At 36.5% G+C, this 26,279-nt stretch overlaps 1 protein-coding gene across 1 annotated transcript in view; it reads left to right on the top strand.

Annotated features, from left to right (window-relative positions):
- The window catches only part of NALCN (sodium leak channel, non-selective), a 289,313-nt gene that overhangs the window by 143,203 nt on the left and 119,831 nt on the right, over positions 1-26,279 (top strand). The window contains exon 13 of the mRNA XM_058548440.1: positions 21,251-21,388. Within this exon, the coding sequence (XP_058404423.1) occupies positions 21,251-21,388 (138 nt within the window). The remainder of the gene's footprint in view (positions 1-21,250; positions 21,389-26,279) is intronic.

Here is a 26,279-nt window from a genome sequence, read left to right as displayed (position 1 = left end):
CTCACCCCCAATATCCCCAAATGTTACCTTATTTGGAAATAGAGGTAATCAAGTTAAAATGAGGTCATTAGGGTGGGCCCTAATCCAATGAGACTGATATTCGATGAAAACGGGAGATTTGGATACAGACACAGACATACACAGAGGGAGGGTGATGTGAAGACATGTGGAGAGGGTGGCCATGTGATTAGAGTGGCATCTACATGCCAAGGACCTCCAAGTATTGATGGCAAACACTCAGAGCTAGAAGAGGCAAGGAAGGATTCTCCACTAGAGCCTCAGAGGGAGCATGGTCCTGTCAAAACCTTGATTTCAGACTGCTGGCCTCCAAAACTATGAGATAATAAATTCCCATTGTTTTAAGCCACACAGTTTTTGGTACTTTGTTACAGCAACCCTAGCAAACTAATACAGGTGCTTTCTCCGTGTGTGTCTTCACGTGTTAGCAAAATGGGTGCAACATTTCCAGGCTTCCTGATAAAATCTAGAGGAGGAAGCGGGTCATCTCTGCCTAGGTCTCCTTATTAGGCACAAGGACACTTTTCCCAGTACCATCCCCCCTTCCCCAAGCAAACTTGCTCTCATCTCTCATTGGCAGGATTGGATAACTTGGTCATTCCTAAATGAATCATTGGCAAGATGGCTGGAATCAAAATGATTGGCTTAGATTAATCATAGGGGAAGAAATGGATATTGGGGAGACAACCACAAAAGACACTAGAATGGTCTAACCTGAAACCTGAACAAGATTTGTTTTCTCATCTCTGTCTCCAAAAAGCTCGTTCATGCCCTACGCAAACAGAGTGTGTAAATAGACATGTGGTAGGAGGAGGGCTGGGGTGTAATTTCTCTCCCCAGAAGCATCTGGACTCCAGCTCCCTCCCAAGATGCCCAAATGGTACCTGCAGAGCAGCAGCATAGGGCCTGGCACGTACTAGATTTCTGCTCCCCCTCTTTTTATGGCAGTTGTCACTTTCTGTCACACACCATCAGCGTTTATGCATGGCTCTTACTGCCTTTACTAGACTACACTATCTTGAGGTTGTGAGCACTGCGCTCTCCTCTCCTGACACCTCCCAAAGCACTTAACACTGCGCGGAGGGATCTGTAGCATCAGGAAGTAGAGACAGGGAGGAAACAGCCAGCAGAGCCTCAGCAGACAATCCCATGAGATGGGGGAGGGAGCTTGAAATCTTTTCAATAGGAAAAAAAAAAAAAAGTGATATATTGATAGAATTTAATAAAACAACTTTGTCATCTCAAGTCAATAACTTTCTCTTCTAATTTGGACCCAACAGACACACTGCTAAGTAGAAATAAGGAGAAGATCAAGTCCTGCTGTGAGGCAGTGTCCCGCGGCTCCTGTTTTGTTGGGACTAATGTGTTGCATTATAAGGAGAGCAATTCTATTAACTTTTCCTGATGGAACAGCCCCCACAGGCCGTAAGGCTGGTTGGCATAGGCAGGAGCCACCAGTCTTTCTGTAACAGTCAAATACAAGTTGCACGTTTCCCATAGAGGCCTGATGAAAGCTCGTGGGGGCCGCTTCACCACGGCTCTGTTCAGCTTTTCCCTCTACCTACTGTATAAAGCAACTGGCCTTTAAGTTACTAAAACACATGCAATTAACTGTCCGTCCTTCCCCAGCTCAATATCTTTATTCCTTGTAATTTCGCACTAAAATACTAATAAACAGGCTTCATTTGTTTGGCAGTTCTACAAATGGGGGTGGTTTTTATTTGTAAATAATATACTGCCCTCCATAACCCAAAGTACTTGAATTTTAATATTATTTATTTGATACAGGATTTCTTAATTTGTGTTCTCTAAGTGCTAATTATTTGCTCTATTGAATTTTCACTTATAAAATCATGTCCAAAGCAGTTATACAATATAAGCAGTAAATGCTATAAAACAATTACAAATTGATTTCCATGTTTCCTCTCACCACAAAAATGACTAATCATGCTTTTAGTTGTACTGAGTTACTGAGAAATTTGAGGAAACAACTTGCTCTTTAGAGTTTGACTACATTTTTTAAAATAAATTCAAGGTTTATTTTATCTTCAAAACTATAATTAGTTCAATTAATATTGCTGAAATCTGTATTAGTTTTTGTTTTATTGTTTTGTGTTTCGTATATTTTTAATTTTATCACAAAACATTTCAAACATGCAAAGGGATATAAAGAATAATAAAATGTGTTCTTCTGTATTCAACTGAAAATCACATGTCTTTTTGCATAATTTAAACCTGCCTTATCTTGGTCTCATACTACACTATTTCTTCTGCTAATTGCTTTTTTTGCTCAGCAGTATTTTCTGAGGCTTTCCCATATGAGTACATGTACATGTATTTCATTTATTTTCCTTGCAGTATAATATGCAACTATATATTGCATTATTTATATATATATATATATATATATATATATATAAAATTCACTATTCATATACACACTGCATAATTTATTTTCCAATTCTCCTGTGTGGTAGATGAATTCTAAGATGGGCCCCCAAGATATCTGATCCACTGCATAATCCTTTCCCCTTGGGTTGGGCAGGACTTGTGAATATGATGGCTTTTCACTCCTGTGAATAGATTGCTAATCACTTAATTTGGAGTCACTTAAAAAGGAGATTATCTTGGGTGGGCCTGAGCTAATCAAGGGACTGGGCTTTTCCTGAAGAGAGAGATTCAAAGCAAGAGTCCCCTGTTGGCTTTGAAGAAGTAAGCTGTCGTGTTGCTAGGTCCTGAGGGTGGCCTCTAGGGGCTGTGAGTGGCCCCGAGAGGACCACCATCAAGAAAGCAGGACCCTCAGTCCTACAGCTACAGGAACCAAATCTGAATGAGGGTGGAAGAAAACTCCAAGCTCCAGATGAGACCACTGCCCAGCCCACACCTTGATTTCAAGCTCTGAGACCCTGAGCAGAGAACCCAGTTATACTGTGCCCAAACTTGTCACCTAAAGAAACTGTGAGATAATAAATGAGTGTTGTTTTAAGGTGCTAAATTTGCCATAATTTGTTACACAGAAATAGAAAACTAATGCATCCAGGTTTTGGATGTTTGTTTCTAATTTTTTGCGACTCCAAATAGTGCCGCTCTGAACATTGCATATTAACTTGTGCAAATATGAAATTCTGCATGTGTGAAAAGTGTTTTAGAGTGTGTATCTAGGAATGGAATTGCTGTGTGTTAGAATAAAGATAGCTTCAACTTCAATAGATATTCATAAACTTTCATTCCAATGTACGTTTACTAATTTATCTGTTATCAGCAGTGTAGGAGAATGTTCTCTACTTCACGACTCAGCAACACTCAGTCTTGTCAGGCTGAGTTTTGTGTTTTGTTTTAAACATTTAGCTCTTCATTTAACCTGAAATTGATTTTTGTGGCTGCTGTGAGATAGGGAACAATTTTATTTTATTTCCGTTTGGATAACCCACTGTCGCAGTCCCATGTATTAACTAGGCTTCCATTCCCCACGGTTCTGCAGTGCCAGCTGTTGTAATGTGATTCCGTATGTGTGTGCCTAGGCCGAGTCTCACAAGCTCCTTTTTCATCTCCTTTTGCCATTAAACTTGTTTTCTCGTCAACCTCCAGTGAAGCCCAGTAAATATTCAGCTTTACTCAGGCATCTCAGTTAGCAATCTCCATCTTTAAAGGGTCCATGACTTTGCCCCTTGTGCCTGACACAACATTAGAAACCAAAGTCCAGCAGAGATCATAAATCCCCTGCGAAGTTGTCTTTTCCTGACTCAAGCAGCCTATTAGTTTTTGGTCCTGGAGTGTTTATTATTTTCTTGAAATCTTAAATAGGTCTTTAAAAGAGTGTTTTTTGCATTTTATCCAGAATTTCCTGGGGTTTTTTAATCATTTTTTCCCTATATGATCAGACACTGAGGTTCACTAGTAAATTTTTTAGAAGGAAAAGAAAACACTCTGTTAACTCTCTTTCAGATGGATAGATTTATTTTTTTTCTATAGGCACAACCTGAGGCCAGGCCATCCCAACATCTGCAGCCCCACATTTCTTTGCATTTGTTTGCATTGTGGATATTGTCTCCTCTTTGATTCTCATATCCTCATGTTTACGCTCTCCTAATCTGCTACACCATTGAAAACCATTTTCCACAATGGACATATCCATTCACGATGGAGACTAAATAAATCGTGTCCTATTTTGTTGTTGTTTGTAATTCAGACAACATTCTCTGTGTGATGGAGCTTTGAGGCATACAGACATAAACAAACATACTGACTTTAACATAGAGCATCGTCAAGAATGTAAGGACGAACTCATCTTGTCCCATAGCAGAACATAAGAGAGAACTAAAATAAGCCAGAGGTGAAATATGCTACAATAGGTACACTCAGTTCTAAAGTGCTATCAAAGATGTCCTGGAGAATATTTAAAAATTCTAGGAACCTACTATGCTGTAAGCACTGTGCTTCCAAATATCATCTCTTTTTAAGCAAAGGAAGAGATTGCTTCCAGGGAAGGTGGTCTACAAAACTTGATGAAGAGTTGGCTTTAGGGGAGCATGTGATTTCAGCAGGTAAGGATTTGGGTACCGGCACTAGATGAGAGTACCCCACATAAGGAAAAGGGAATGAGTGTAACAGAGGCATGGAGAATGGCAGGGCGTGGAGGGACGTGTGAGGAAGGAGTTGCAGTGGTGGTCGGGAGCCTGACCCGGGAGTGTCTTCCACGAGTGGGATTGTGACACAGGGGAACCACTGAAGATTCTTACTCTTTCTTTCTTACTTTTTTCCTGGAGAATAGTGAAAGAGCTATTTTGAGGAATGTTACACTGGAAGAAATGTTATTTCTCTGAGGAGATATTTTCTTTGAACAAAATTCATTTTTATTGACCAAACACAAAAATTTATGATCATTTGAGGAATTTCCAGCATCTTCAGGGCAGGAGAGGAGGTAATGTTTTATTTTTTTCTGTGTGGCCATTACTGTGTCAAATCTTCCACAGTCTCATAAAGTCGATCCCGTCTGAGGCTTTAGGCCAAATAGTCATTCGTGCCTGCACATGGCTCTGTGATAGAAACTAGCAATTTGGTTTAAATTTTAAAGTAACACAATGATATGGCTTAATGTAACCATCTCCCCCACAAAAAAATTGTAAAATTAACTTTATTTCCTTTCCGCTATAACATCAAAGGTTTTTTTGCTTCTATTTGAATTTATTTTTGTGGCATAGTGATAAAATAATATCCTGTGCACTTCCTTTTAGAGGATGATTTTGATGCAGCATGAATCACACAGAGATGGCCATCTTCTCCCGTTGTGTGTTGATATCATTAGTCCACTGAACTGCGATTGTTGGAATTATTACGTTCCTTGAATAAAGCATCGTTATATCCCTAACCCTAATCCCAGACTTGTACGCTTTTGGAATCCGTCATTGTATGTGCTTCTTTTTTGCACTTCATATTTTGATAGTTTTCTTCCAATCATCTTATTTGCAGTTTTTCTACTAATTGCCATATTACATTAATATTATTTTAATAATCAATCTACTCCATTGCACCAACTTCAAAATTAAAGGAGAGCCATTAATGAGGAATATTTATCTCATTCAGTTAAGATGAGCTTCTGTCGGCATATTTTTGCTGATGAAAAGGTGACTATATTATTAAATATTTTGTTGAGTCTTGCCTATAAAAAATACAATCTATAGTTGGACATTTCAGCTACTCTCCCATGGCTACCTACAATTCCCCATCAATAAAAACAGAATAATGGTACATATTTTAGAGGATTATTAGAAGGGTTAAAGGATATAATATATGCAAACTAGTTAACACTGTGTCTGCTATGTAACAGGCAGCTAACAAGTAATAACAGCTAGTGTTGTTCTTAAATGGCATGGAAATCCAACTTCTTAGCATGACATGCTGAATTCCTAGCAATAATCACATAGCCCAACATACAAAGGCCCCTCAGTAAATGATTGGGGCATTAACTGAGCAGTAAGTACTCAGTTTTCTGTACTGCATTGAAAGTTTAAAAATAGGCCCCAATTCCAGTTTAGAATATTCTTTTTAGTCAATCCTTTGCAACTTTCCACAGAAACGCAAAAAATAAAAAATTATATTACAGAGAAATAATACCAACAGCCAAATTATTGCCAAAATCTGAAATAGCTTGTCATTAACTATTCCATATATGGCACTAAACATGAGACCATTTGATGACTGATATATGGATTCATTCTTTCCCCACTGCCCACGCCTTGGATATAACACTCAGGGTCTTAAGGAACCACAAGACTGAGCTGCCTACCTCTGCAGAAGACTCTCTCCAGCCTTCTCAAACATCTTCTCTATAAATCAATTTTAAAACTTTAGTTTCCAGGAAAAAAGATAGGATAAAGTCCATGTGTGCACAGGACTGAGCCTGCATGGAGCTGAGTACATGTGTGCCGCCCGGGGTGGGGAGGGCACGATGGGAGCTGTCCTAGGCAAATGGAAGCAAATAGGTTGTATCCTATGATCTTGTACTGTGCAAGGCAAAAAGGGAAAAAACAGTCCAGGTGGGAACTGGGTATGGAAAGAACCTGGTAGATAGTTGAGGCTTAGGTCTTAGTATTGCTTCGGTTGTTTTTGTTGTTATTTTAGATTTCTGTATGCCATCATTCCAGTTGAGAATCACAGAAAAAAGGCAGGGGCAAAGGGCAAAAGTCCCACCTCAATCCAACAGAAATGGACTCAATATATTTCTGTAAGAAAAACTCTAGAAATTTGACATAAGTATGCATAGCAATATGAATGACCAAAAAGAGAATTCCGCTAATGATGTTGACAAATGTCACATTTCCTGTCTCTTGGGATAAGCCACGTCATTTCAGGTTAAGTGAAAAGAGGAAGTAAAACCATTAGGGGGATTATGAAGCAGTATGGAAAATAAAGGAAAGGGGATACCATCTTGGAGTGTGAGGAAGAATGTATTTCTGTATCATTCACCAAATAAAAATGATTCAGGGAGTCTTAAAGTTGCTACCAATTCAACAATATATGAAAAGAAATGCTTATTTTATTTTGCCTTAATCCAAAAAGAATATAATATGTCCAACAAGGATTATAGCCTGGTCAAATAAATTTAAACAAAATTTAAAAGAATTATTCTAAAGGGAAAATAAAATCAAAATTACAATGGAAGCAAAAACAAGACCCAAACCACAGAAGCTCACTATGAGGACACCCATGTTTCCTGGATTTCAGGCACAAGTGTGACTCTAGTTTTTCTGGCAAATAGGCACTTAGATAAATGTGTTCATATAAATTCTACAATGATTATGCGGTAAAAATAAACTAGTTCCTAGAGGAGCATAATTATTCTTAAGTCTAAAAGACATTTTCCCAGAGGTGATAATTATTAATAGTAATAATTACTGTGTATGTACTTTTTACCTGCGAGGCCCTGTAACAAGAACTTTTCATAGATATAGAGAGAGAAAGAGGTGCAGATATACATGCACAGATATCCACATATGTCTAATGTAATCCTCAAAACAAACTCTATTAAGGAGGTATTTTCCCTACGTTATAGATGTTATAAAAAAGAAGCAGTGAGGAGCATCATCAAAAATTGGTGAGACCCAACAAGAAAGTGTATAAGGCTACAATAATTAAGAGTATGATTTAGGGTTAATATACAGATGAATGGGTAAACCTGTATATCCAATAAAAAAACTTGACAAAGTATTACAGTGAATGATTAAAAGAGTAATTATTATTAAACAAGTAATGTCAAGGATACCAGAGCCCCCTCGTACTATGTATCAAAATACCTTCCTGATGAACTAGAGCAAGGATATTTGAAGTTTGAAAATGTGTAAAGCAAAAAGAAACTATCGTCGTACGTTTTGGATGGTCAAGAAATTTCTAGACCTAAAAGAAGGATAAATTTGAATTTTCAAACAAGTCAAAAATAACCACCAAAAAATTATTTTTAAAAACAAAGGAAAATATGCAGATAAAACCTTAATTTATGATGCGTGTCAGTAAGAAAATGTCAAATAGACAAGGTGTGTCCATTGGTTTTGGTTTTGGTTAATGATCATGCGTTGCTGGCAGAAAGCTCCCTGATATTGCACACAGCAGTGAACATTCGTGTAACTTTTCTGGGAATCAGTTTTTCATTATATATCAGGACACTAAAAACCATTTTACTCTTTGATCTAGTAATTGCATTTCTAGAAATCTACCTCAAGAAAATAACCAGAGATGCACACAAAGATTGATCTTCAAAAAATGCTCTTTTTACTTACCATTGTGAAAATTTTGAAACAACTTTAATGTCCAACCATAATGGAATGTCTAAATGAATGTTAAATGTGGCGGCATATTATACAGTTATCAAAACTATATTTTTACAGACTAATTAATGTGGTAAATCATGTGTGACATAAAGGGTGATGATAAAATATTAAGCAAAAAGCATAATAAAAACTATATTTTTAGCTGAATTCAATTTTGTTTCAAATACATATCTATGTCTAAGAAAAAACTGGTAGTATATTATCTATCTCTCTATGTGTGTGTATATATATATGCTCTTAGCAGAGATATACAGTTGTATAGTGAGACTAATTTTAGTTTATGACTTGTAAAATCAGCTTTATTAAAGTCAAATCATTCCAATCAAATATTTATTTGTAAACAACTATCAAATTTACTTACAAGGTATTGGGGTACTAAATAAACACTATCAAAATAGAATCAAAGCTTTGAAGTTTACGTTTGTAACAGAAAAGAGCAGACTATAATTTGCAGTAAAGTTCTTTGTGAACTTAGTAAAGAGAGATGAGAAATCAAGCTGATTAAAAGAGAACAAACAATAGACAGATTCCATTTCTAAAGTGTAGTTTTTGTTGATATACAAAGGTATAAGCATCTCTTGACCAAAGCTTCTTTCTATTTGAAGCCAAATAGAAGCACCTTGTTCTTGAGCATGATTATACAAATGGATAGTAAGAAAACACCACGAAATTTCCCGTGTAGACTCTGGTATTTTAGTTATGAAAGTTGTCTTAATAAATCCTCAGTTTATTTAACAATAGGACATAGGTCTGTGTTTTTAGGAGCACTGTCTATTTTGTATATGTTCTAAATCTTTATTGCACCAAAAGTAAAATACCAACTTTCATCTGCAATTTTTTAGCACGTTTACCAATGAAACACGTCATGAAAATTTAATATGACTGACATTAGCAAAATTGCTAATTAAGAAATAGAGAATAAATACTGCAAGAAACTTGACAGTCTGTTCTATGAAGAAAATTAATTCAGAAGTCTCCTATTTGCATAAATCTCCAGGTCTCATTTTCACAGCTGTTTGTTCTGTCACCTAGATGGTTGCATTTCAAAATTATTTTAATATAATCGGTGGGAAGTATACCTTTCAACTAAAAATATCATGCTCTGCAAGAAAGATTGTTAGGGGAAAAATATAAGTTCATTCAGTTCATCTTGATATTTTTTCCTTAGGATAAACGTTTCTAATATAGGAACTTTAACATTTAAGTCTTTAATTAATAAAATATTTTTATTATTAAAATACAGTCTGTAATTTTAGATTCTCATGAAAATGAAAAGGTTATGTCCTTTTCGTATGGAAAAATGTTAATGAGTAGAGCTTATTTTAGCAAAGAAAAAATACTGGAGATACCTATTTTCATTAATCAGTCGAGTATAATGTGGAGTTTCAGATATGTACCCTGTACTGTTCTGGACAAAGGAGGTAAAGTTTTTAAATATTACTTACACTAGGCATATATATTGTTTGTTTTAGTAATTTAGAATAATTAAAGGAGATAAGCAATTATGACATCTTAAGATGTCTTGTATCTGTAATATCCAGAAGGACAGCAGGAATTTGAAGTCAACAGATCCCAGCGTAGAGACCCGGCAACACCATTTGCTACCTGCAGGCCTAGGTTAATCATTTAAGGCCTCTGCACTTCAGTTCCCCATCTGCAATAGGGGCTACAATATATACAGTAACTAATTCACAGGGTTATTGCCTAAATTACTGTAAATAATGGACAATTAACTGCTTTGGGAGCTCTAAATCACTTTATAAAAGCTAGTCATGGCTCAACATCTCTTCTCATGTCATTTAAACTTACCCTGAAAAAAATCTTAGTAGACTGTGGACATCCATGATTTTGTCTACTTGTCATTTATGATGTTATACGTAAAAGTGAACCCAAGCATGGCCGTTTAAAAGAAAAGAGATGATTGGATACACCTACGTACACTTTCATAACTAGAAAAAGATTCACTGGTTTTTGCAAATGAGCTTGTGCCATCTTTTCTTTTACTCTTGAAATTATATTTAAGTGTAGACTGTACTTAAAGTAATTTGCTGCTGGAATAGTCATCACGTGCTGATGTCTGCTTTGCTTCTAATTATGTTCAAGCTCATTTTGACATTTAAGGCCAATTACATTAGTCTTGCTTCAGTGAGACTTTCCCGTAGTAGTCTAAAATTTGACCAATAAACAGGCTTTTTCCTCTCTCTCTCTTTTTATTCATTTAAATGGAATGCTTGGCAACAAGTATATTTTAGGAATTTTAAAAGCAAAATAAATAATGTGGGTTCATTTCGAAAAAAAACAAAAGCAAAGAACTGCTTGGTCTTTCTTGCCAACATAAAGGGCAGTCACAGAATTAATTGAAACCATCAGTTTCAACTTTATTTCTTTCTAAATCACAAGGAATAAGGCATAGAGTAATCATTCTACAGAGATTAATATTTTAAATATTTCACTTCTATTAACAACAAAGGTAACTGATTTCAAGAGATCTTAAATTCCAAAAGAGTTCATATATAGAGATGTACATGGCTCCAAAACCTTTTTCATTTAAAAGTCACTAATAACTAAACTCTCCAGAACAAGGCCCTGCAACAAAATTCAGTCAGCATTCCATTGTGTTTTAAGATTCCAGCATATGTAATGACTTAAGACAGCACAGCCCCTAGTTTACTTAGCTCCCTATTTTCAGTCCACTTGCTAATGCCACAATTTTTACTCTTTATTCAATAAATACTCTGATGAATTGACAGCACCAAAAGGCAATTTATAGTATCTATTAGTAACAAAATATTTACTGTAGCCTTTTCCTATAATTTTTATAGGTAAGATATAGTCTGAGAAAATGAACTGGAAAGTATCTTGTATAAAAACAAAGTTTTCCAATTGACTACCAGTACCAATTAGTAGATCTTAGAATAGTAGACACTTAATAGCTGGAAGATTCCTTAGGAATCATTGGTTCAAAGATGAAACAATGATGCCATCAAAAACACTGTCATACTTTCAAAATCATGTATCTAAAGGAAATAGCTTTTTAAAAATGTAGTTTAATTTTGACCTTTATAAAAATGGAATCACATTGTATACAACATAAAAAGTTTTAAGTCATAAAAAATACACAAGAATTCTGAAATTTTAACTAGTGTAGTTGAAATTGTTTTTCCTTGGGACATTTTTTTTATTATTATTAAAAATATTTGTATAGCAGTTTAATGTTTATAAAGTACTCACACATACTTTATTTTGATTCTCAAACAGTCTTCCGAGAGTGATAATAGGATCACAGATTTGAGGAAGATTGGTTTCGCGATGGCTAGGTGTTTTACCCAGAGCCGCTAAACCAGTCAGCCATTTAATCCCAGACTCGGGGCCTGTGACTGCAGGGCTGAGCGCTTGGTTCTTTGCCTCACTGCTCTGCTGGTCTTTATACTCAGCCCATTCAACCTCTATGTTAAACTGCACTCCTTCAGCATCCCTTCTAGGAAGGCCATCTCTCTAGAGTGTGGGCAGAGATGAGGTGGCCGAAGTTAGATCAGATGAAAAGAAGTTTTGAAAAGCTTATGGCTGATAATACATTTACCAAAAACAGCAAAGAGGTTTGCTGGGCAGTGTTGAGGCCCCTTTGGAGGATGTGGTGGAAGGGGGCCTGCTTCCCTGTGGTATAACCTTCTCCGCAGTGCAGCTGGATAGGTGGGTGCAGCCATGAACAGTTAGATTCACCTAGGAGTTGGCATTTTTCCTGAGAATTTGGCAAAAAAGACAGAGAGATGGAGTTTGGAGAACTGGGAAGAATGTAATTGAACTGATGGACCATGGAATTCCATTTCACCAGATAAAGAGGCATTTTAAGTAAAGAAATGGCTACTGCTGATGGCTTTGACATTGCAGTACTGTTTTTACTCCAGGTTTCAGATCTACAGTATTTGTATTCATGGACAACTTAGTTTAGCCACAGTAAGTGGTAGCTCTTAGAGCTTTTATTTATTGTAAGTTTTTAAGTACATTTAATGCCATTTTTATTGGTTTTTCCCTACCCCTAATTCTCCATAACACCTTGATCTTGTAGTCATGATTTTGCCAAGCAGTGTACTTTTTAGAAATTTGACTCCAACATTAGGTAGGTCCAATATTTACTATATATTGGTGTCATTTTAAATATTGTTAAAGCTTTGAATAGTTGAGTAAGTTTTAGATATAAGGAGCGATACAACAAAATTTTAAAGGATCATGAGATGAGTGGGTTTTTCAGAAGATAAAATTCCTCTACCTATTATTGTTGTTTGAGTGGGAAAAAAAGAAACAAGGAGATTGAGCAGGTGAATAATTAAGGCATTTAAAACCGAAGGCGGTGTTACTTTGCACTCAGTGAGCACTGTCAAGGCAAGTCTTCTGTTTGGAGGCTATTGGTAGTAAGACACAGCGGGGACACTCTCCATAAGAAGGTTGAGCTGCTATATAAGTTGTCAAGTGGATTTCATTTTGAAAGCAAATCTTTTGCAGAGAAAATGTTCTTGAAACCAGCTAAACATAGATAAAATAGATGCAAATTATATTGTAAAATGAAAGTTGTATGTCGATGATGTCAGTTGTATTCTTCACCACATTTTAAAAATTTTTAACGTGTATATTTTTAAAAGTTACAGAAATACATGTTTTTCCGTGTATTTTAATACAAACAGTAAAAAACATTAAGTAAAAAGTAATTTACGAAAACGTTATGTCCACACAAAAACCTGTACATGAATATTCATAGTAGCCCAAAGTGGAAACAACCCAAATATCCATCAACTGATGAATAGCTAAAATGTGGCACATCCATATAATGAAATATTATTTGGCAATAAAAGGGAATGAAGAGCTGATACATGCTACAACATGGATGAACCCTGACCACATATTGTGTGATTCCATTTATAGAAAATGTTCAGAATAGGCAAATCCATAGGGATAGAAAGTGTATTATTGATTGCCAAAAGCTCGAGGGAGGAATGGGGAGTGAATGCTGATGAGTACACAGTTTTTAGGGGAATGATAAAAATATTCTTAAATTAGATAGGGGTAATGTTGCACAACTCTGTGAATAAACTAAAAACCACTTAATTGTATATTTTAAAAGATGAGTTTTATGGTATGTAAAACATATCTCAGTAAAACTTAAAAATTTCAATAAGAGAGTATTTACCCCCTTCTCTAGTTCCTTCCCATTCCAGTCCTCAGAGTTCCAAGTTTATTGTATAGGCTTTCAAGCATTTTTATGCACACAAAAATATATCTAGATAAGTATATTACAAATGGGATCAAACTATATATCCTGTTCCCTGTATATCAACCAAAACCAAAGGTGTTTACCCATCCTACTTTGTTTTAATATTTAATTTTTTTAACCTAAATTGATATCCACACATACTAAAAACCCAAAACATGCATTGAGTCATCAAGTTATCAAAGGGCATCCATGATTTTTTTTAAAAAATTAAGAACTACTTTGCAAGGTCTGGATAAACACTTGCAGCCTGTTTATTTCAGCATAAGAGAATACCCTTGCTTTGCTTTCACTTAACTCTGAGAACGTCTATCAGAAAGAGATTTGGGGTCAGAAATGGATCCTTGGGGCCTTGAGAGAGAAAAGGATTTCCTGTCATTGATGAACCTGCCTCTGCCACCAAAGCTATGGCCTGGGCCCTCAGCAGCCCTGATGGAAGCATGGTCTAGGGAACATTGTTCATCCCTCCTGTGATCCATTTTTCAAGGGGTGTTAATTAGAACAAAAGAGAAGCTATGAAAATACTTGTTTATTCCCCTTTCTTCCCTCTTTGTGTTCTTATTTTTATCAAGTCTCCCAATCCCAGTTTTTGATCAGAAAGTACAGCAAAATGTAGGGCCACTTAGGGTGAAACTATTCACTGTCTTATTAGTAATATCAAGCAATATTGAGGATAAGTGTGGAACTGAGACCAAGAACCAAGGTTGGATTTAGCAGAAGATCCTGACAGATGGGGTGTGGGATGTGAGGGAACAAGAAGGACCAAAGATGTCTGTGAGGTCATTGGCCTGAATAATTTGAAGAATGGATTAGTCATTTTCTGAGATGGGCAGGAGTGCAGGAAGAACAGGTTTGAGGAGTGGGGCATGAAGAGTTTGATTTGGGACATGTAATGCTTGAGATTCCAGTTAGACATCCAAGTGGAGATGTGGAGTTGATTCTAGACATACAAATGTGGGCACCATCAGTATATAGATGGTATTGAAAGGCATTAGAATGGATGAGACTGACTAGTTAGTGAATGTTGAGAGCCAAGAAAGAGATCTAAGGACCGAACCCTGAAGCTCGGCAACATTTAGAGATTAGGAAATAGAGGAGAAACCAGCCACAGAGCCTGAGAAGGGCTGGTAGTGAATTTTGTGGCTCTATACTGCAGTGCTCAGGCCCATCCAGTGACTCCAAGACTCTTGTTCCCTGCTCTTAGATGTGTTTTCTCCCATAACAGCTCACTTCCTCACACTCTTGTCTTGTGGCTTTCACTCTCTGCTCTGGTTCTCACCCTTTGTTTTACTCCCACATTCCCAAGGAGTATGATACACTCCGATTAAAAGGAGGTACTACTCACTGAGCTAATGATTTGCAAAACCTTTCTTCTCCATTCTGTGAACATCACTGCAGTCTCTTTATTCAGTGTATTTTTTTCCTACCTAACTCTGTTCATTCAGAGATTTTGCTTCCTTGGAATATCAATGTGCTCATAACCCTGACTTTGTAATGACTCCTCCATTGCTCCTACTCAGCTGCATACCAATCTCTATTCATTCATTCACCTTCAGATGCTATTGCTAACAATGTGATTTTTCTCTGTAGCTTCCATCTGAAATTCATTAGAGATGTTTTTGATTGATCTAGTTCTTCCTGGTGGGGCAGAGTTGCTTGTTCCAGATCACCTCTTATGCAACTGGCCCATTCTCAGGTTTACGGCATAGCCCTGATTCAATTAGCTGCAGCCAGGCACCTGCAGTATGAACAGGGATTGACCTGTATAGTGATGTTTAATGTGTGATCGTGTCATTAGAAACAAAAAAGAAAAAGCACTGTAAACAAAGCTGTTTACCCCTATTTGCATCTGTAGGTTTGGACTTGAGGGATAAAATAACAAAATCACAGACACTCTTGTCCCTAAAACCTAAGAAAATGAATAAAACAATTAATTATAAGCCTGAAAAAATTACACCAGCAATAACCACACAAGGCAGGGCCACAGTTTCATGCCATTATCTTTGAATAGCTGCTACTAGGAAAGAGAGAGGGAAGGAGGGAGGGAGAGAGGAAGGGAAGAAGAGGGCAGGAGAGAAAGAAGAAAGAATGAGAACACTCTAGGCTCACACCTTGGCCCGTTTTCCAGAATAAGTCGAGAAGAAATTAAATTGGAAAGCAAATTCTAAATGTACTCATATCTCTCAATTTGAGGAGCATGGGACTGTAGGGGTATGCAGAGGCCTGGAAAAAGACCAGGAGAACCCTTCAAATGTAGGAGTCACTTGTTCCAGCCCATTTTACCGGAGGCAAGATAAACTGCTCGATCTCACCATTTTTATTTTTCCCAGCTGGAAAGAAAGCTTGAGCATGAAAGCAAAATAATCATAATTTCTGAAAACTAATTATCTCCCACAATAAACAAAAATTTAGCATAATGAAAATATGAAGAGAAAAAAAGAAAAGAGAAGCCATGGGGGAACAGGAGGCCCGGGGGCAAGGTGAGAGGAGAGCCCCAGGAGTTGTCCTCTCCCCCCACACAGAGGACCAACACCAACAGAATCAATCTGTCCTTGCCCTCACCTGGCGTCAGTGGAGGGAGAGTGATGGCTGGAGGGAAGACGGTCAATTGGAGGAAGTGAACACCTGGAACTGCTTGGCTCTGGCAGCAGTAAAGATTTCCAGAATCTACCTGAATTGGAGAAATATCTGAAGCTTGATATTTCAAGCATAACTGCACATAGCCTCAGCTGATACTTCTCTCCCTGCAAACCCGTCTCCTCACACTGAGACAGCAAAACAGAGAAGAAAACCTAGCTGACAAATTGACGCAGGACTCTAATGACTGGGGTTGAGACTCAGATCACTTTCTGAAACTGTGTTGGAGAGAATAAAAGATCTAGATAAGTAAGTTAAAAATGAAGGTTTTGACAGCTGTGGAGCAGGTCTAGAAAGTAATTAGTCCAAATTAAAACAAGTAGTAAGAACTCTCCAAGAAAAATATGTATGAGAGTAAGAATCAAATTGTTTCTGGATAACTGAAGGCTCTAAGAAGAACATCTGTAGGAGAGTAAGATTGAAATTTATTCTAAATGATAGGTAAAATGTGTGAGAATCAGGAAGCTCTTTGAGGTAGAAGGAAGAAAGCATATATTTCCTTTCCCAATGGAACATGTGAAAAAAATCAAAATCTCAGTGAAAACAAAACTAAACTATGCTAAAAATTGTATAAGAAAGAGATAGTTCAAATAAAATGAAGTAAATTGGGCAAGAATCTGAGCAATTAGTGGAAAGTAAGAAAGGGGACTTCATTTCACCTTGAACATTTACCTTCTAATACCATACATGTCATATTGGAGCCCTAGAAGAGGCAATATTGTCCCAGAGCATTACCCAGCTCAACAGGGAACAATATCTTCATAGTCAACGTATTGACTATCAATCTATTGATTATCTATGTACTGACAAGCATGGAAGACCCAATTATGACTAAAAAACAAAATGAGAATATGATTGAACTTGAGGATGTGAGTGAACGCATGACCAAAGATGGAGATGAGAGAGCAGGGAGAGAGTGGGATGAGGAGCAGTGCTGAGATCTCCATCTTATATAGAGAGACGGCAAGCTATCTGTCAGTTTGTTGGAACAACTTATAGAGATTTATGTACAAAAGTGGGAGTGGTCAAGAAAAGTGGGGAGTGATGTTGTGCCTGAACTAAATCTTACATATATATCATAGCGGAATTCTATGTCTAAAGTGGATAAATCAAGAAATACTGAATGGGGATAGAGCTAGCACCACGAGAGGTGAAAACACAGACGGTTAAAAACAGTGGCCTCTGGGAAGTGGGCCTGAGACGCTTAGACTTACGGCTATTGCTTGTTATTCATTAATGAACCCATCATCACATTTCATTACTTTGTAATGTTTTAATCATAGTGTATCACCTTGATTAAAATTTTGAAAAGTAATATTAATAAGGAGCTTAACAAGAAATGAGCAGAAACTATATAAGAAGAAATCTTAGTTCAGAATCATGAATAAAGACTTAATAAATGGACAGATATGCCTTTGAGATTGGAGGATAACTTGAGAACAATATCAATTTTGCTTAGATTTATGTAATCTCAATGAATAAAACAAGAGGATGTTCTAGAGAAATTAACATATAAAAATAAATAAAAGAATTCTAAAAACAAAAGATTATGAGGAGGGGCTAGTAACCCTACCAGTTATTAAAATGTACAGTTATTAGGCAATTTGGAAATGAAATAGATTGATGGAAAAGAATAGAAAGTCTAGAAATAGAGCTGAAAGCATATGAGTATTCAGTATATGATAAAGGGGACTTTTCAAATTAGTGAAGATAGATTTTTCAATTATACTATGTTGAATCAACGGATCACCAATTAAGAAGAAAAATAAGATTAACTCCTGTCTCATTTATTAAACCACAATAAATTCCAGATTTAAAATGATTTAAACAGCAATTTCTGGCTCAACATGTTAAACATAATAAAATAAGGAAACTGTTAAACTACTGCATAAAAGTATAGGAACATTTATATCTAATCTTGCAGTAGGAGAAGTCTTTTTAAGCAAAATAAAAACACCTTAAATAAAAAGAATGGCAAATTGGACCACATAGAAATTTAAATTTTATGTTTGCAAAAATAACATAAATGGATAAGGAAAAATACATTAAACATATGTGACAGATACAAGATTGGTTTTCTTAATTTATAAAGAACTGGTGGAAACCAATGGGGGGTGAGGGGGAAGGTCAACAGGATAGGAATATGGCATAACACATGAGCAGGTGTCTCGGAGAAAAGAAACAACTTCCTCTAGGCCTTTGGTCATCACTCCCTTCTCCACCATTTAAATCCTCCTTGCCTTCCTCATGAAAGTCAACTGCCGTCATTTTTCCCAAACTGTTCTTCACTCACCCAAGAGGTTCTTCTAACTTGCTCCTTGATAGCTTTACCACATTTCTCTTATACACCGTCTTTTTCATTCTTCCTTTTCTTGAAGTTGGTCATGTTCATCTTTTTCTTCCACTCTTGATTATAAGTGTCTTAAGAGAAGAAACTGTGTCTTCCTCATCTCAATCCCCAACACATCAAACCTTCGGTAACCACTGATATCTTTGTTTGAATAAATAAGCTAAGCAGGTTCTTCAGGGAACACAGATCCTGTGGACAATATAAGTCAGTAAGTTGACTTGATTCACAATCTCAAACAAACTATCATTGGGATTTAAATTTCTGGATAAAATCTCAACAGCACTGATAAGGCACCCTTCATGCAGGACACAAATTAATTTTCAGCCTATAATAGAAGTATTTCATGGCACTTTCACTGGTTTGTTCATGTAACAGCTATAAACACATGAATCACATTGTAATAGAAAGCTTTGCTCTCAAATATAATTCACAGCATCCCACAGTATGCACTTTCAGGCGGCTGAGCTGTACGGAAATGGAATTTTTTTTCTTCTTCTGAGATTCTGAAAAGAGTAGAGGATAACCCCAGTGTTCTTGCCCGCATTGCTTATCTCCCAGCAACAGGTTATAATCCCATAGCTCCACGTTCCAGAGCATTTACTGAATGCATAATAGCTGAGTATTCATGAAAGCTAATGCAGTAGATGAAAACAAATTAAGTTGGTTTGTGCCCAAGACAGCTGAAAGGTACACCTGAATTTTTGGTCTCCGAGGACCAAGAATAAATCTCTTGGACTTAATCACAAGCTTTCCTGTCACTTTGGGGAGAGGAAATCCCTGTCCAGTGAAATTTCTTTTATACTGGTAGGTGTTTTGCCTCTTCCCCTATTGCTGCAGAGTCTTTAGGATGTACACACACTTTCACACTGGTGACATCTCCGTTGAAAATACAGCAATCTGATTTTTTTTGTGCGAATCATCTGTGGAACTTGTATTCCTTGCCTTTGGATTTAATAAATATTCAACAGAAAAAAAAACACAGGGAAAAAATAATTGCCCTCACTGATAAGTGCTGGCATACTTATGAGGTTAAATCATGTGTTGAAAAATTCTCTGAAGCATTTTTAGGATAAGTTAAAGCTAATATTCTCTTAGGTGCCCTGGCAAGGAAAGTATCATATTGTCCTTGGCGATGCTGAGTTGAAGTATCAATAACAACATACTTTGTACTTGCATGAACAAAACACTTTGTAGGGTAATGAGATTATAGAAAAATTAACTCAAGGAGAAGTGTTTCACACATGGACAAAGGGTAAGTGGAAAAACTTACCTAGTTTTCCTAGTTCAAGATTCATCTAACAATTAATTGCTCCTTTGTTCAAACGGATCCACTATGTGCTGGGCATTAAACGTCATACTTCTAAAAAAGTTAATGTAATTGTCCTTAGTAAAGGAAGCTGCTAAGAGAGCTTACTGTGTGATGAGGCCTGGAAAGTATTAGATTCGAGATTTCACTGAACACATGATGCAATACGTGGAAAAGGGCTTGCTTTGGAGTCATAATGCCTGAGTGCTACCTCTGTTAGTGCCGCAAATTAATAGAGTGACTCTGGGCTAATCACTTATCATTTTTAGCCTCGTTTTCCTTATCTTCAAAAATAAAGAATCAGATTAGATTATCTTGAGGGTCCATTTTGGCTCTAAGATCCTATCAGTGTAACAGGGTTTTTATCTTGAGCTCAGTCCATCTTTGTATTATCCTCGACTTTATTTCTTGGCATCCCAATATCTGAGAATTCAGTTTACATCTTCATTGTACTAAAGGCCATAAGGACGTTTTTAAAGAGTCACTAGATTCCAATTGTCGGCTTTCCCCAGATATCATCATAAATTCTCATTGAGAAGCGTTTATTGACCACTAATACAAGATACACGAGTCAGAGATGTACATATAATCATATATTTAATACGAAAAACTTGTAAGAATGGAGCTAACTAAAGATCTTTGCAGAGAGAGTATGAGTCTTTTAGCTTGGCTGGATTTTGTTGGAATGTTCCTTTTTCGGGGAGGTGGGTCTTGGCTTCTTCCATGATCTTGACTCTGTGCCTTGAAAATAAAAAAATCGTGAAAAATGTGTTTGCCTTTATTAAGTTGCTCAGTATGGCAATATCATTTAGAAATATTTCTTTTTTTAAAAAGTCTTATGTTTTTAATATAACTGAAATAATTTGATAGATTATATATATATAGATATACTATATATAGATAGTACTATAACAGTAAAATTAAGGTTGTTATTTCATATTCCTTTAGACAATCAAATGTAATTCACTATAAAAATAAGTTGTGCTTAGCAGCAAAAAAAAATACAGTAATCTGTTGGAAATGTTAAATAGCTTGCTTTTTAGAGGAGAAAAAAGGCAAATAAGCAAAAGTCCTAAATTTTTTTCCAATTTGCTCAACAGTATTTACCACCAACGAGGCTAATTTTAATTCAGGGTAATTATTTTAGTTTTCTACACTGAATAGTTAGTGTCAGGCTTTTAGGATCTTTAGTTCTCAGCCTTTTCCCATCTGTTGAATTAAAACTGTTCTTCGGATCGGTCGGATAAAAATGAAAAAGATTGAGGTCAAGGTCCTCAAACACCATATACTAATTTTATATTGCATGCAAGCCTAAAGCTGGTGTTTAATACCTTCATTCTTTTCCTCTGTAGGCATTTATGTCCATGTTCCAGATCCTTACCCAGGAAGGATGGGTAGACGTCATGGACCAAACTCTAAATGCTGTGGGACACATGTGGGCACCTGTGGTTGCCATCTATTTCATTCTCTATCATCTCTTTGCCACGCTGGTGAGTTCAGCACTTCTTCTCAGTTATATCTTAGAATTCGTAATGGGATAAGCATCAACAGATTTTTGGCCTATTTTCAATTACAGAAGGAGAGTCAGAGAACCGTTGTAGAGCAGTCCAGTTGGATTAGGGCCCTTCCATTCTAAATTTCTATGAATCAAAGAACTACTCGAGGAACTTGCAGATTTAAGTAAGAAGTTGTCTCCATCAGATACAAGTGTTTGCATGAGGGAAAACAAGACAAAACAAAATGGAAATCCCACGTTCACTTACTGATTTAACCATCTCTAAGCATTCACACCCTAGATGATCCGAGGATCAAACCAGAGCTACATTATTATTGTTATTTTTTATTATGTAGAGACACTCTCTTTGATTTCACTGCTTCCTCTTCACAGCTGTAATTAAACTGAAGACAGAAGCTGCAGACCTCAGGGTGCAGTCAGTTAATTAGAAATCAGCTCAGTGTTTTTGTGCGATGTGCAACTGAAAGAAACACATGGGAAAAACATAAAACACATAGCTGCAAATATTGTAAAAAGCATGATAAAAACTAAATACCAAAATGCAGGAAAAATCAACTTCTGTCACACAAGCAGATTTTTCTCTTCAATGTATTTCTATTAAAAAGGAAGAAAAAAGTTATGAAATGTAGCTTATGACGTACTAAGGAATGTAATTCTCAGGTCTTTCTAATGTCAGATGTACATCTCCGTGTAATAAATGTGTGCATGTTTAAGAAGCAAACTTAAGCTCTAATATTATGTTAAAAGTTCCAAAGAAAGGACCCCAAATGTTACTCTTTATCAAGAACACATGAAATATAAAATAAAACTGCTACTATTTATTGAATGGCCAAATGTTTTAGAGTTCTATTCCTGATATTCGGAACAACCAAGTTTGGTAGTATTCCCACTTTACAGATGATGAAACTGAAGCTCAGAGGATTTAAGTAATTTGCCCAATGTCACATCAAGTGTACGTGTTAGAGCCAGAATTTCCCAGGTCGGCCTGGTCTCAAAGCCCAAGGTCTTGCAGCTACATATTGCTACTTCCCTAGATTATGAGGTTTAGCGTCATCACTGAAAATGTCTTCATGGAATCAAACCTCTGCCCAAAAGACACTAAAATAAGACAAATTACATAGGCGCTCTAAGGTCCCTTCCAATTCTAAATGTCTATGAATCAAATAAGTGCTTGAGAAACTAGACGCGTTGGAGGTTGCATTTGCTGTAGGCAAAGGCTTTCAAAACTAAGACACGTCCGTCAGAAAGTATATGGGGAGACATTGTTATGTGGTGTCAAGTTGTGAGTTCAAACAGTAGAATCACATAGAAATAGTTTTGGCATTTTTTACATGGGATGACTTTTAAAAAATGTGTGAAAGAAAAGAACCTTCAGCGGTGGGTATTCAGTGCAGAGCTGAATCTGGCTGCATTGCACGACGCTGGGCCCTGAGGTCTTTGCAGCCTCCCTTATGAGACATTTAAGTCTGTGTCATTCATGCATTTATTCACTCCCTCACTCATGAATTCAACTAATGTTTGTTAAGCACTTACTATTTGTTTAGGTTCCTTTAAAACTGTAGAATAGCTCAGAGACGGTTGCTCATGGGTTAAATGTAGGATAGATATGATTGAAATCATTTATGTCTGGGAATAATCCATGTAATTATTTTTCTATTAAAACATATAATTGTTTGCTGTCCCCATTGCAGATTTTTCACACTCAGATGGAGATTTGATCCTTAAGTCAGAGTCTCACACAATATGAAAGCAGGAAGAAAAATGATCTAGCCTAGTAAATTATTTGGTAAAGTAATTTTTTTTCAAGTGAACTTATGCAGGGATCGCTAATATAATGAAATAAAATATTAAATCTTGGGCTGTCTAAATTTTCTTTATTGGGCCAAAAACATGTCATTAATTGTGGAACACTGAAGCACTTCCAAGAACTCCTGAGGTTCACCTGAGCCTTTAGGAATCCACAGAGCACAGCTTGAAAACCTATATCTAATTCCACCCTTTCAGTCTACTGATTTAAGTATCTGCCCAAAACACTTATTATAATTTTTTTCATTGTGATTTTCAAAAATTAGTTCTAAGTTACAACTAAAAATTGAAATCATTTCTTCTTTTTTTCATAATTTGTTCAAATCTATAAAGCAACTGAGAATTGAAAAGTCAATGAGGGTGGTTTGGTATATATGGTGGAGTACAAGAGTACAGATCTGGACTTCAAAATCTAGATTCAGGTTCTAGCTCTGCTGGTCACTAGATGTGTGACTTTGGAAGAATCAGACAACTTCCCTGGTCTCTGTGTTGTGTTATATCTGAAAGTGAGGATAATAATGCCCAACACACCTAGTGTCCAAGGTTGCCATGGATAGATGAATTGAGCTTGGATTTTTAAGGATGTTGAGCCATGGTACAAGAGGATGGTTGTAGCTTTCACCAATATTGAGTTCCTTTAACTTTAAATAAGATGGCATGTGCACTTAAAGCTATATACTAATAAATGCTAAAATTTTATTATGCTAGTTCATATTTTTTAACTTATAGAAGTAAAGTATTATTGATCAGTTTAAAGTATCATTTATGCCCAAGTCCCTCTCTCCCTTTTTTCTTTCTTTCCCCACACTCCTTCTCCCAGGCAACGACTATGATGAATTTGGTATGAATCCATCTTCTAGTTTTTAAGTCATACTTCATTAAATTTAACATACTATCAATGATAAGATGATTCTTATTTTGTGTAACATTAACAGAAAAACGAACAATTAGACTATGCAGATAGATTATAAAGCACATCCCCATTTCAGAGTTGTTAAAATGTGAAAATAAATGTCCATCTTAAAATCAGTGAAATGCAGCAGTTTCCCACACATATATGTATCCATTAAAAATATGTAGTGTTTTTAATTTAAGGCTATCATCTAAAAACATTTTATACCGTTAGTTTTTAAAATTAATCTTAATTTTTTGCTTTGAGAAGCACTGCTCCAGTATGCTGGTGGCCGTCCCTGGGGGAGACGTCTGGGGTGTACATTTCTCTCACTATTGTGTCCATACTCTATGCTGTGGCCAAGTTGTGTTTGATCATGTGTTTCTCTCCGTACAAGTTATTAGAAGTAGCAATTTTTAGAATAAATGGTTTCAAACTCTGCATATATTCTCAGTTAAGTTTTTCACCAAATATTGTTTGTGAAATCATTTTATCTTCAAGCTCATTTGGTCGTTAGTATATATAGTTATATAGTAGTCCATTGACTGAATATGCCATATTTGTTTATGAGTTCTCCTCCTGGTGGATATTTAGGCTGTTTTCCAGTGTTTTACTCTTATAATGTTGCAACTAATGCGTTTGCACATTGCATCCAGTTGTGTGCAAGTTTCTCTAGGATAGATGCCAGGAAGTAGAATCAAGGACGCTGGATACTGCCCAAATGGCTCTGTAGCCTGGTCTGCAAGCCCACATACCAAATCTGGCCTATGGGCTTTATTTCCACAGCCTGTGAGCTAAGAATGGTTTGTGCATTTTTAAATGATTCCTACATAATATCCTTGATGTTGCCTCTTGACTCTCAAAGCCTAATGTATTTACTATCTGGACCTTTCCTTTGGGCACCCCTGCTCTATTGGCAAATTGCACCAACTTGCCCTCCCAAGGCAGTGGTGGAGAATCCCTGTGTCCTTACATTCACACTTTTAGTTGATATTGTTAGACTTTTAAGATTTTGAGTCTGGTGAGTTGAATGGTAATATCACTTTGCCTTAACTTGCATTTCTGCATTTCCATAATTATTAATAAGGGAGCACTTCTTCATGTGTTTATTGGCCATCTTCTTTGTGACTCGCCCAATCATATGCTTTACCTATTTTTTTAAAGGCTAGTTTCTCTTTTTAAAATTCATTTGTTGGAATGGTACATATCCTTTGGATATTAATCCCTTGACTACTATATGTGTTGCAGATATCCTCTCTTAGGCAATATTTGTTATTCCAATTTGTCTATGATGTCTTTTGACATTATATTTTGACATGGTCAAAACTATAAATTTTTCACTTAGAGTCATTATTTATTTTGGACTCATGCTTAGGAAATTCTTTCCCACCCTGAGGTAATAAAAATATTCTCCTCTGTGTTCTTCCAATATTTTAAATTTTTGCCTTTCACCTTTAGGTCTTTGACCCATCTCAACTTACTGTTTGTATATAGTATAAGCTAGATGAAATACACTGTTCAAATAAAACTCAAATCGATTTTTCTCAGCCAGATTTATCTGAGATTTTTCTTTTTTTTTCTTTTTTTTTTTTGTGAAGAAGATCGGCCCTGAGCTAACATCTGCCAATCCTCCTCTTGTTTTTGCTGAGGAATACTGGCCGTGGGCTAACATTCATGCTCATCTTCCTCCACTTTATATGGGACGCCGCCACAGCATGGCTTGCCAAGCAATGCGTTGGTGCGCGGCCGGGATCCAAACCAGCGAACCCCAGGCCGCCGCAGCAGAGCGCGCGCACTTAACCGCTTGCGCCACCGGGCCGGCCCCTATGTGAGATTTTTAAAGCTTTGAGATATTTAGTTGGTTTCTCTGATTATGATGTCTAAAGCAAAAAGGTCAACTATTCAGATTTTTTAATTTATTAGTAAAGTTTTTTCATGATAACTAATTAATTCAGTGAAAGAAAACACTCTATAACTAAATTAAAACTGAGAATATCACTTCTATACTATCCAAAAAGTCTAGAAACTGAAGTCACTTCCCCAGTTCACTGGAGATTCTGCTTCAAGCATGATTAGCAATTGTGTTTCTTTTCCTGTGTATCCTCAGACTGACAGTTACTGTAATGGGCTCTATCGAGTTAGCTCAGTTTGATTCAGCACAGTTTTA

The sequence above is a fragment of the Diceros bicornis genome, chromosome 9, assembly GCF_020826845.1.
Source record: "Diceros bicornis minor isolate mBicDic1 chromosome 9, mDicBic1.mat.cur, whole genome shotgun sequence".
Classification (NCBI taxonomy): Eukaryota; Metazoa; Chordata; class Mammalia; order Perissodactyla; family Rhinocerotidae; genus Diceros; species Diceros bicornis.
The sequence above is the reverse complement of the archived record's forward strand: the minus strand, read 5'-3'. Positions and strand labels throughout refer to the sequence as shown.